At 32.4% G+C, this 12736-nt stretch overlaps 1 protein-coding gene across 1 annotated transcript in view; it reads left to right on the forward strand.

The window, feature by feature from the left end:
- The window catches only part of LOC148605708 (uncharacterized), a 53565-nt gene that overhangs the window by 21362 nt on the left and 19467 nt on the right, over positions 1 to 12736 (forward strand). Inside the window, exon 3 of the mRNA XM_088547610.1 lies at positions 925 to 961. Within this exon, the coding sequence (XP_088403736.1) occupies positions 925 to 961 (37 nt within the window). The remainder of the gene's footprint in view (positions 1 to 924; positions 962 to 12736) is intronic.

A 12736-nucleotide genomic window follows, 5' to 3' on the forward strand; every position in this document is an offset into this window, starting at 1 on the left:
TTTTAAAAAATAAGGCAAAATTTAGATAGCCCATAGGACTACCATGAACATTTTTTAAGTTATACTCTAAAAAATTAGGGCGGCAAGGGACTACCGGACTACTGTTAGTGTCAATCTCTGCGTGCCAACAAATTCATGTAGATAATTCATCGATTCATTAAGAGTTTCACCAAGGTAGCACTCATTTCACCTCATAAAAACAATGTGCGAGATTTTTTACTATATTTACAATTGCCTTATCGGTGGCCCTACAAATTCCATCTAGTTATTTCAATTAGGTGTTAAATAAAATATAAAGAATTTAAAGATTTTTGTATACAATGGTGTACAATTAGGTCTAAAAATTAACGATAGAAATTGAAAATCTAATCTACCCAGATCTTATGACTGACATGCATTTCGTTGATTTGGTCCTTGCGTTTCTATCTGTGACACGTTATCAGTTAAAAGGTTATCCAAAAATATTTCAAAATGGCCCACTGACACATAGCCGGTGCAATTTTACAAGCTTATAAATTAAGTTGGATTTTTTCTATAAGTAAATATAATACATTTAAGTTAAAATCAAACATGACATCACGATCAATTAACAACTTACGGTGACATATCGAGACTTTTCTAAATCAATACGTATTTTGCAGTTATGCAATCCTATGCTTTACGTATGCATACGTGATTGGGGACATATATTCTCATGCATTCTACAAAAGGGACGACCTCTATTTGGGCCCTATTAACTGCATGTGAAAATGTTACAGTAACGTGCATAAATACAAGTTGCACCGTATCGTCCCATTTTTCTCACATCGTGAAAATCCACGGGATTGTTAAAGCAGTAAACATGTGTCATGTTTGTGGGGAAAGACCTGCTAGACTTTGGGTATATAAGTAAGTGGAATCAATTTTATCTATTTTGTTTTTAAGACAAACTTATCCATCACAGAACAAAGACATTAATCTGGTAAGATATTTTACATGTATTTGAATTTATGTGCACGTACATTTATAGAAAATCTTCCTTTTAAGGGAAATTGTTTTTTAGTTTGGATTAGAAAATACAATTTTATGGATTTTCTTCTTCTTTTTTTTTTTTTTTTATTGTTGTTATATTTTACTTTTCAATTTTCATAATAAAAAAATTATCACGAAACATTTTTGTCGAATTTCTTCGTGTCCATATGGAGAAATAAATCTCAGGTATGTACCAATCAATGTGTTCATAAAATTATAAACAAAAGTCAGAAACAGGAAAAAGAAATTAAAATTATGTTGAAACGTTGAATAAAGGGGAAGTTTATTAATAGTGAAACCTTACGCCGAGTTTGCATCATCGATTGAAACCCAAAATAAGAAAGACATTCGATAGAAAACTCACAACATTCATACTTTAACGGAAAAGCTAAAAATAGTTGGGTAACACGTGTAGCTTACATCACTATTATATTTTAGATTGATTATTTCCTTAAGAAGTCTTTACTTCCTAAAATATAACATTTTGTCTAGCAAAAAATGAAATTTGTAATATATCAACGTTAAGTTAACAAACTTGAAATGCAGATAAGTGTCTTTTTAGCGATAATTATAAAACTATCTTGTTTTTCATGCGAATCAAATATACCGGATACTTCCGCCAAAATAATTACATATGTACTGTGTATAACGATTTCTTTTGAAAAAGTAGATTCTTGTATTTTCAGTTATTACGACAATTATTCAAAGTAACGTTTTTTTCCTTTTCTGCGTTTGTGTGTCTTGTTTATATATATATATATATATATATATATATATATATATATATATATATATATATTTCTGAACAAATCCAGTAAATCTTTAATTTTTGTTTGTTTGTTTTCGTTGTTTTTTTTTTCATGTCAAAATAAACACTTCCGACAAAGAAATTATACATACAAGTAGTAGCCATTATGTGCATTTTGTAAACAGGACCTCTTATGTGATTAAGCACAATGTAAGTTTATGGCTCATTGTTACTTTTATCTACCATTGAAATATTTTGGACTTGACTGTTCTAATTTCACTTTTTCTCATATCGCTTCTGTGTAAGTTAAAACTTTAAGTTATAACACACGCTTTGATGAATATAGTAAATGTTACTAAGATATTCTATCTCGTCTCAGTTCTCTTTTCCTTATTTTAACTACAATCCACCAGTCTATAAAAAATAAATTGAGTCGTTCTTGAACCATGTATCTCAATTATGAAATTGAAATAATATCACATCTTATAAATGAATGATTTAATCATTCTTATGTCATAAAATTCGATATGTTTGCTTTTACTTAAAATATTGACTGTAATCGCCTGCACTTGCGTCGCAGCAACTGAAAAATGTTTGCACAGAAATATTTGCACTCTTAGGTCGCCAACATAACCTATGGCATTTTGATATATTTGAACATCAATCTTCTATACAGAATTTTCAAACTGGTCTGTTCTATTTTCCCCATTTATATCTTTTGTGAAACTAGTACTTTTTTTTTTGGGGGGGGGGTTGCACATTATAATGTACATTGTACTACAAGGTTGAAAGAATCTCACGGGCTACACCTTTTATCTAAATTTGTCATTGCCATAAATTTTAGAATTTATGAATATAATATTCTAATCGGTAAAATGGATCAATCACTTGTCACAGTGATGTTTACAGAAATTACGGAAAAAGGGCTGGGGTGCTCCAAGAATTCCATTTAATTAAACTTTGGGAACAAATATGGGGCACCCCCCCCCCCGGATATGCATATGATCAGCTACTAAATTGTTAAGTTAAAATTTTCTTTTATTTGATTGTTGAATTAAGTATCTTTGTAAGACAATAATAATATAAATAAAATGCTTTTTTCATTTAATTCGAAAATCAGTTATCTCAAATTTAATGTCCTTCACATGGCTTCCGGAATAATCAGCCGGTGAAGTACATCGTACACTCATATTTTGACTTTCAAATGACATAATTCATATCTGTGTGTTTAATGTAGATAAAAACATATGTGGAACAAAAATATTACTATATTTAGAAAATACAATTCGTTCCGTACATTTATCAACGACTCTTTTCTAATGTTATATTGTTCAATTTATTTTTGTCTATGCAGTTCGTTAAAATTTTGAATTATGCAGAATATATTAAGATATTAAGTAAACAATCAGTAATTACATTTTCAAACAAGTTTAAATCTGTTGATTTTTGGTTTTGATATGAGGGGGGGGGGGTCGCAGACGCCTGAATCCGTAATTTGAAAAAAAAACCAAAATTTTATGCAAATTTGATAGGTCTCCCAATTTGAGATGCAGATGGGCGAGCCACCGTCTGTAACTTCACCTGAATCGGATATATTGTTTTCACTGCCACTCGGAGCTGGTATTCTGGAATGGCAAATAAAAAAAAAAAATAGTTCCGGCATGGAAGAGACCAATGCTCCGGAGTTAACGTAACTTCTTTTGTCCGTCCTACGTTTCGATTTCCGGGTGATCTATTAAAATCCACTCTATATCAAATCTTTTCAGCATTTTACTTAATTTCGTATTGGTCAAGTTAGACTATAGTGAATTATAGATTTACCGTACAAGATTTTTTTGGCTATTTCTCATTTCAAAAGTCATCTATACAGAAGTATCTGTGATCTTCTCTTTGAATATCTTGGTGTAGAAATAGATTTTATGTACTTATTAACGCGTTGCTAAATACATCTAACCAGATTTAAAAATTTAAATCAAATAGTGAATTGCGAAATATTATGTGCCACCCATTGCCTGATTCATACCCAGAATGATACTTAAAATGCCTTGACAACTCGCCGTTGCTAGGTACAATGCCCATTGTTTTTTTTTATATTGAGATGATAATGACAAGTTGACATTCCCCCCTTATAAAATTGCAAATTTAAACAGAAATTGAGAGAGAAAACCAAGATATTCATTCAACATTTAATGAACTGGATATTTGACCTCTAAATTCTGTGTTATCAAATGGAATGTGGCATTTAACTACAGCAGAATTTTCAGTGATTTCCACGATTTGTAGTTGATTTGATGATTTTTTGTTTGTTTCTTGTCGTTTCACACGTACGAATAGTAATTTCACAGAAGTTAGTGACGGAACTTTAACAGAACTGCGCCCCGTGACTTAGTTGTGCATATAGATTTCGGAATTTCAAAATGGCCGTCATTTCATAATGGTTATTAAGTAATTAAGAAAAAATCACCGTTGTCGAAATGGAAATACAATTATATTTATTGCAGACGCTTTGATGTGTGCGGTTGAATTGTTTGATTTACGTTAAACAGAATGTAACAACGTATTTGCTGTTCGATTTAATATTTGTTTTCTCCGGAAATGTGATACATATACTGTTTATATACATGGTTAAGTATGAACACGGAGTGTCAAACCCTTTCATTTAAGGTGCAATACATCAATTTTAACTTATATATCTGCCTTTGTTCGGAATCAAAACTTAGTCCCGTCGCAATGTTTTTGGTGCCTTTATTCTCCTAAAACGCGTGATATGCCTGTGATGCCTTGTCTTTCTAGTCATTAAGTACTGAAGTCGAATGTTACATAAATTGGTCCAAAATAAAGAAATTTTCTCTTTGATTTAAACATTTTAGTGTCATAATATTTAAGTCTAAAAATTCCCAAAAATTGAAATTTACGAAAAGGCGTAGCTTGAAGGCTTCATGCCAAAAAGATTTCATGGCTAATTTTACGCTTGCGTCGTTTAGTGAAGGAAATTTATGTTTCTGTTGCCTTGAATTACTGTCATAAAAATGCAAAAGGAACTGCAATTAATAGAATATTCTCATTCAATTAAATACAGTTTTGAAAGCATGTTAATAGCACACCTCTTTTAATTGAAGTCTAGTGCCCACGCTGTATAGCTACATACCTTAATTTTTTAACCAACTTCTTCCGTTTCTTCTCCGAAACAATCATCTTCTTACCATGCCATTTAATTTAAGTTTATGTCTTTACGACTAAGATAGTGCGATATTTCAGGATTTACTCACAATGAGTTCTGCTCTGTGTTTTGTTTAAACATAAATCATAACCGAGACTATCATCCCAAACATTTAAAAACAGAAGGACGCAGGTGTTTCGCAAAGAACATGAAAGAAATTTTCACAATTAAAGCCTTTCCATTACCCTTTCATCTTTATAACTTTATGGCTCCATGTCATAATACAATTATATATCTCGTTGATATATTGTTTTATTGAAATCAAATGCAGTTTTATCATAATAATAAATTTATTTTATCAACAATTTCTAATTGTTTGCTGTAAAGTAAAACTGTACAACGTTAAATTCGATTTTCATTTTTATTTTTGTATATATTTTCATATAATACTGCTTGTGAAGATTTTTAAAATTGATTTTGTTAAATATTTGATTAAAATTTTGTCTTAAATCGAGCAAATTTTAAACGGATGTTTTTCTTAAACGTCATACAATATTGGTGATCAAATGTTTCCATTAGTTTCTAATTTTTTACTGAAAAGTGCAAACATTTTGAGATCATCGAAATTCATCTCTGTGACTCTTTATAAAACTGTCTGAATTATTCTCAGTGATTTCAGTGTACAAAGAAGTCAGGCACGTAGCTGAGGCCAAATTGAAGTGTAGGGAAAATTACGGCAGGGGGTCTGGGGGCCGCTTAAGGTCCCCAGCAGGTCCAGGGGGCGAAGTCCCCCCCTCCCCCCCCCGAAGCTCCGCGGAGATTGCGTTTTAGAGCATCATTTATGCCTCTCCTGGATGTATTTTATCTTAAAAAAAATGGCAAAATTAAGTGCAGGCAAAAGCTTTTTTTCTAACGGCAGCTACGCGCCTGGAAATATTTTCTCGCCCCTGGCTTCTTTTATTTTCAGAGTAGTCGCCCCAACACACGCGGTTACACTATTATCCTGTTATGCATAAAGTCGTAATTGTGATATTGATCGTAAATTATGACGTCACAATGCTATTTTAAGTTTTGACGTCATTACTTACGATCAACTTAACACTTATATACGACTTACATACGACGAAATCAATGCCTGTTTTTCTTCATAAATATAACGAAATTGTCTGTGGACATTAGTTTTCTTTTAGAGTTAACTTTTACCCAATATATCATTTGTTTTTATTTTAAAACGGTCAGTCTTGCGCATGACTGTAATGGCGACTTTTCAAGTTGCATATAGGTACGAGGACACAATTAATTTCGTAGTGCATTTCAACAGACCCATCTTGACATATAAAAAAATTCCACCGCTTCAAACTCATTCAAACTTCACCAATATGGAAACATGTCTAAAAGCAGATTTCTATAAGAGTGCCAGAAAAATTTACCATCATTTTTTTTATTTTTAGCAACTTTGCTTCGGAGACCACGTAGACATGAAAAGTGACCACTGCCAAATGTCCTAAATTTTGACCTTCTTTCATAGGACCAAATCACAACTTCCACATAAAATAACAGAATAAAAAAAAAACCTTCTAAATTTGATCCTTGCCCTACATTTCTGCAGTTAATTCTAAGCAATAAAGTTTATGACAGGCATAGAAAAAAAATCAGGAAGAAACACACTGAAAAAAAAGGAACTATATTCGTAATTAATTGTGATCTCGTACCTGCAGTCTTTCTATAATCAGACTGAGGTGATTCATGCATTTCAAAAAGCCACCAAAGTGTTTAGAAACAATAACTGATCACACAACCTGTCTTAGTTTTTCATTTTGTATTTTGCAAGAGTTATTGTTCTTGGTTTAGTTTCATTTGGTTGATTTTAGTGGGAGATTATTGTATGATTTTCTAAAATGTGCAGCCCCGTGTAGGTCCGGGAGTCAAAAGAATAGGCATGCAGCAGCGCTAAACTTGTCGTAAAAGACGACCAAATATTGCTCAGAATCCTAGCCGGGGGCTAGGCGCTCTGCCAACAGAGCAACTGGGATGTGTGCCCCAGGTGGTGGAATGGGGGTACCCCTGGCGTGTTACACGCTGGGGTTGTTAAGCTATAATACGGAAAACCTGACCACAAACCTTAGTGGCGCACCGTGTTGGCAAAGATGCCACGTTCCTCGCACGTTAAACTCGCACAACCCTGCTGTAGTATTCAATAGGAGTAGGAACCTTTGCGTTCCGCCACAGGAGGCTAAATTGCCCGACCCTACCCATAACTCCTTTTTTCTAGTGGCAATCAAAATTTGTAGACCCTATTATCCTTGTGTCCCATCCCTCTTTTCATTTCATCATCATCATCATCATTTCATGTAAATTTTATCACCCATTTCATGTTCATCGCCTGAATATAGCTGAAATATTGCTGCTCGGGCGTTAAACCGCAATAATCAATCAATCAATCGAAAAGTGCAGATCTGCATGCCGAAATGGTTATCCTAATGTGATTGTATACCATATTTAGACTGAAAAAGCATCGTTTGTTTGGTGAATTTTTCTTCACCATGAATCACTTTACCATCGATAGCGTCTCAATCCTATGTGGACTAGTGACTGGTACTTAAAATTGCACCTTATAGCCAAAGAACAGTAACTTAGAACAAAATATGTTTACAGTATGGTTATTAAACAATATTCCCTGCTATATTAATACATTACTATATTAAACCTTGTCTCTGTTCTTAATTTAAATTCTTGTTAAACATACTCTTGTTTTAAGATCTTTCTGACTTTTTCTTATTAACATTTCCGCATTACCACTTCCTGTTCACGTGGCAATATCTCAATCCGCCCTACCGCATTACATAATCCTTAAATAAACTACTGAATGATAACAACCACTGACTCCAACGTATCAATCTAAGGACACTGTGTTTATATTTATATAGAGGAAGGACCAAAAAGTTGGCAATGGTGCAATTTTTGGATATAGAAAACGGAAGAGTACATTTTGGTACTATTATACGAAATGCTCAGGCGAATATGATGCAACGAATACGCGCATTATCAAATATGGCGTATGCATTAATATATGTACGCTCGTAAGGCCCTCAGATCATTATCGAAAGGAATGATGATATGATAGGAAATTAGAACTAATATTTCACACAACTAGGGCTACTGGTCATATTTTTTTCTAGTAGTTTTATAAAAGATTAACACTAATTCTTCAAAGCATCAGATACAATGCATTATAGACTGTAAAGGCAAATTGATGTATTTTGTGTTCTCTTTGACATTTTAGTTATTATGGATGGTTGCCAAGGGAACGGATCATGCTGAAAATCTTCCGTATAGTGGATTATTTTAGGGGGAAAGCTGAAAACCTAACGAAACGACTAAATCATTTAAACCGGTACTTTTGTTTTTTTGTTTTTGTTTTTTTTTTTGTTTTTTTCAAGTAAGTAGAACTATAATATATCAATTGAGTATTTATCGTTCAATTTGGCCGACATTTTGAATAGAGGCTAACCATTGAATATGTTATCTTACTACGTAAACATGTTTTAAAGTTTACTGTTATATGGTGTCTGGTCAAATCTTAATTTTATCGAATGGTCAATAAAATGCTAAACCCCGGTCAGTATATAGAAACACCGCACTGAACCGTAAGTTCTAAAAATTTTAGTTTATCTATTTTTTGTAATTTCAAACGACGAAGAAGTAGCAACAACGAACTTTTATTTTTCGAAACAAATTTTCGAAATCAAACATACATTTTCTTACACGCTCAAATTATAAAGTGGAAAAGAGAGAACAGACGAAAGTATCGGACACGATTACACCTTAATCAAATAAGAAATTGTTTTCCCTTTCAAACATGATTGTGGTCGGCTTTCAAATATGATTGTGGTCGGATATTTTAATAGGCGACTTTCACGTTCGCCGTTTTCGTCGAATCTGGTGGAAACTGGTTTATTGTTTTTTACTAGATAAAGAAAGGGTATCACTTATGAAATTAACAAAAACACTTATTATAACGCTTCTTGTATCTTGTACTTGTAGCTTTTAGCTACCCGTAAGCAAAACGCAGTCGCGTAAACTTAAGATCTGAAAAAAAATAGTAAAAAGTTGGAAAATAAATATATATAAATATAACATTATTGATTTCCCATGATTAAAAAAAAGTTAGTTACATCCCGAATTGTGGTTATATGGAAATACGTCTCCGAACATAAAGGTATCTAAACTCTTTCTATAAAATTTGTATCATCTAAAAAATCTTTGTTTTTATCGTTTAAAGTTTTTGTTCTCTTGGCCCCCCATTGCAAAGTCTCTGATCTCCAAGTTAACCTCGATATAAGTAAAGATTTTTCCGGAACGGAAGTGAATTTGAAAGACGTATATTTTTTCATAACACTTATTTGACGAGGAACTACAATCTATACCAATGTTTTAAACTCTTATGAATAAAGAAATAAAATCACAAACAATATGAAAACTAAATCATTTTATCTTAAAAGTGCAATATGGTGCATCTCTCAAACATTTTATCATTTTAAAAAAACCTTGGCACATATCTGATGTAACAACCCGGAATGATTTCCCGTAATTGTATCTTTTATTTAGATTCCTCATTGAGATAACTTGGTTTTGAAAACGCTTTCAAGACCTTGAAACGTTAACTAGTTTCTCTTACAACTGATACCTTGCGAATTATCTTAAACGCGTAAGGTGGTCAAAGGTGGTCGGCAATGACGTCATTTAATCAATAAGTCAGATCACGTATATGCCATTCGTTGACTTTAACGTGCACCGAATCCTAAACGTTGATAACAGAAATGTTTATGTTGCAGAGGTGCAGAAGGCAAAACGTTTAAGATACTTAACGCGTGTGATTTGCTTAATAATTATCAAATAATCTGTAATCTTATCTTGATAAGCGGATAAGATTGGTGTAAGTTTCGTATCCGTGTGAACTACATAAGTTATGCCCCTTCTTAAATTCAAACAAACAGTATTTCTACACCAAACATTTCTTTCTGACAAATACGAAACAGTAGGTAGTAAGTCTGGATGGGTATACAAGATATCTTCACAGTTGTAAATTTTCAGTTAATATGTTGATGTTGCGAAAAATTCGTGAACCGAGTAGTATAATAAGTTCACCTATTTCAATGTAACATTATAGGATTCAACTCGCGTGAATGAAATATCGATGCAACAAGAAATGCCGATATCTAACAAGGAGGTCCATTTGAACCGGAAATACAAAGGCTTTACCTACAAGTTCTCTTGTTTACTGTTTCACGGTGTCGTTTCTTTTACTAAGTGATTAATTTCTCATTCGATTTAACTTGTTTTACCCTAAACTGAAACGTCAGGATCTGTTAGAGATGTCTGCGGTTCAAACTTTTTAGTCATCTGATGTATTTTCTTCTTGTCTGTTAATAATTTTTGTTTTGTTCCAGTTGTTGTATTTTTTTTTGTTCTGGTTTTGTTTTTAATGTCGTTTTTCAAACTTAAATTACTTTTTGGCAACCTTCACCGGACACTTTAATCTTGATTAGAGATCAATATATAGAACTATGAAAAAATGAATATTATGTAATTAAAGATCTATTTCTGTGAATATCAAAGGTCAGCCTGTAACCTTTTTCCTAAAATACTTCAGAGTTCAAAAACTTATTTTAGATAGCTGTATTTCAAGTAAGGAAGTAAGAGGGCACTTAGTAGACCAATATCAAAGTTGTGATGGAATATTTCAAACGTCGTTTGAACACTTAGCAGAAAAAAATATTTTAATAAATTCGTTCCGTTAATTAAGTTTTTAACTTTTTGATTTTCCATAATTAGCAAAATGTATTGTGGAAATATTTCGTAGAAAACTAAGTACATATAAAAGAATCGAAATGCACGACATGAACATAAATGATTAAAGAACGTTTTCATATGTTTCGCATAGTTTATGGTCTTTAGACCTAGTTAACGACCTACTGCACATCATTTCGACATTATAATTAATTCAAACTTTATATAGTAAAATACAACTCCCGATATGAGGTAGGCAGAAGGTGTAGAAATAAAGAAAGGTAATACCTTGTAATTAAGAAATATTACATAATTATTGCCCAACTCCGTTTAAGAACTTAATAGGAATGAGCTAAACCACTCGTACAACAACGACCAAAAATACCCAAAAAATATTCAAAAGTCTACAAGTCAACTCCAGTTTGCGAAAAAAGTACTGTTTTAGCTGAATTAGCTATACCTGAATTTTACAAGGATCAGTACTAGAACGTATCTCCCCTATGTATCAAGTATCACCGTGGAGTATAGTGTGTTGATTGGTACAGTTCTACATCTATGATAAAAATTGGCAAATCAGAATTAATTTTAACTAAAATTAATATCTTTTTCATATGCATGTTTTCATTAACATTAAAACAGATGTAGTTTATATCGGGGGAAATAAATTATTACAATACCTGAAAGCTAATTGTGTGGATTACGATGGAAAATCACAGGTATGAATTTAGAAATTTATATTTCATATGTAAAATTTATAAATTTTGAAAAAAATATATTTGCAGCTTATTTGCATACTTATCTTTGATTCTTTGCAACGTTAAATTTGAGTAATTTCGATTTTTTTCTTTTTGTGAAAAATAAAAAAGTTTTCAAATACTGTTCTAGTCTTATCATGTGCGTTAAGAATTATGTATATCTGAGAATTACATGCTCTTGCCGTCATATGCACTGGTCGTCGGAAGAAATGTCATTAAATACAATTAATTATCGCAACAGTTACAAACGTTACTATTTTTCTATTGTCGCAATAACATTTATTTAAATGTACTAATTCAAAAGCTGTTGTTACATGTAATAAAGAAATATCACGACTCCAGATATTTTTTGTATGTGTTATTTGGGCATGATTACCAAGCTCCACGCACCGGCAGTCGTTCGTTTCCTCTTTTACTAACCGCTGCAGACAAACCATTCGAAATTCTCGGACATTATGCAAATTAAACGTCGTTTGACAATGGGATATCCCCCTTTTTATCATATTTTTTTGGACTGGAACCCTGTTTTCAAAGGTCTGTGTCCGCCCGTGATGTGCATCATTTATTCGTCGGTCGAAAAAGAAATCTTTAAGTTTTTATCACATTCCTATATCAAACATCCCATATTCTGAAAAAAGTAAACGTAAAATATTTTAATAGTTTACAATATTAACACGTCAGTCAAAAACTTTATAAGATATCGTAGCAAATCTCGTGATACTGAATAAACGCTTGCTTTTGATTAACTCGTTTTACCATTCAATGGGAAATCAAAATTGTTGACGCTCATTTCATTCCGATGCATTTTGTATGATACTAAATTCTTAAAAGTGTCCCTTTAACGCATAATCTAGTATAACGCCAGGTAATATTTTGGGGTGTTCACCTTTGTGGTATCTTCATTCTCGAACAGAAATCTGCGTTCTGAATATATACAGAAACCAATTCAAATTCAGTTAACGTACATCGCGTACTAGTATATTTTCAAGCAGCCCCGTTTTACATACAAATGGTGTAACTATTAAAAAATGTTCAATTTAAAAAAAATCAAGGTCTCCCTTTTTTCATAACGTATTCAGTCCAGGATTGGCCCGCCGTGCTATTCTATAGCAGATATAGCGTGCGTACCTTTTGATGATATTGTCGTTAGGTGTTTGAGCTTAAATAAAATTAGTCACTCGAATAGTTGCTTTGAATTAGCATTCGGGTGCATCTAATTAAATTACGTAAAATATTGATGGAAACTTTAGAAGCAATCTAGGTAGTCCTCAT

The sequence above is a fragment of the Perna viridis genome, chromosome 10 (assembly GCF_037379345.1).
Source record: "Perna viridis isolate PV_CMFRI_1.1 ecotype Kerala chromosome 10, ASM3737934v1, whole genome shotgun sequence".
NCBI lineage: Eukaryota > Metazoa > Mollusca > Bivalvia > Mytilida > Mytilidae > Perna > Perna viridis.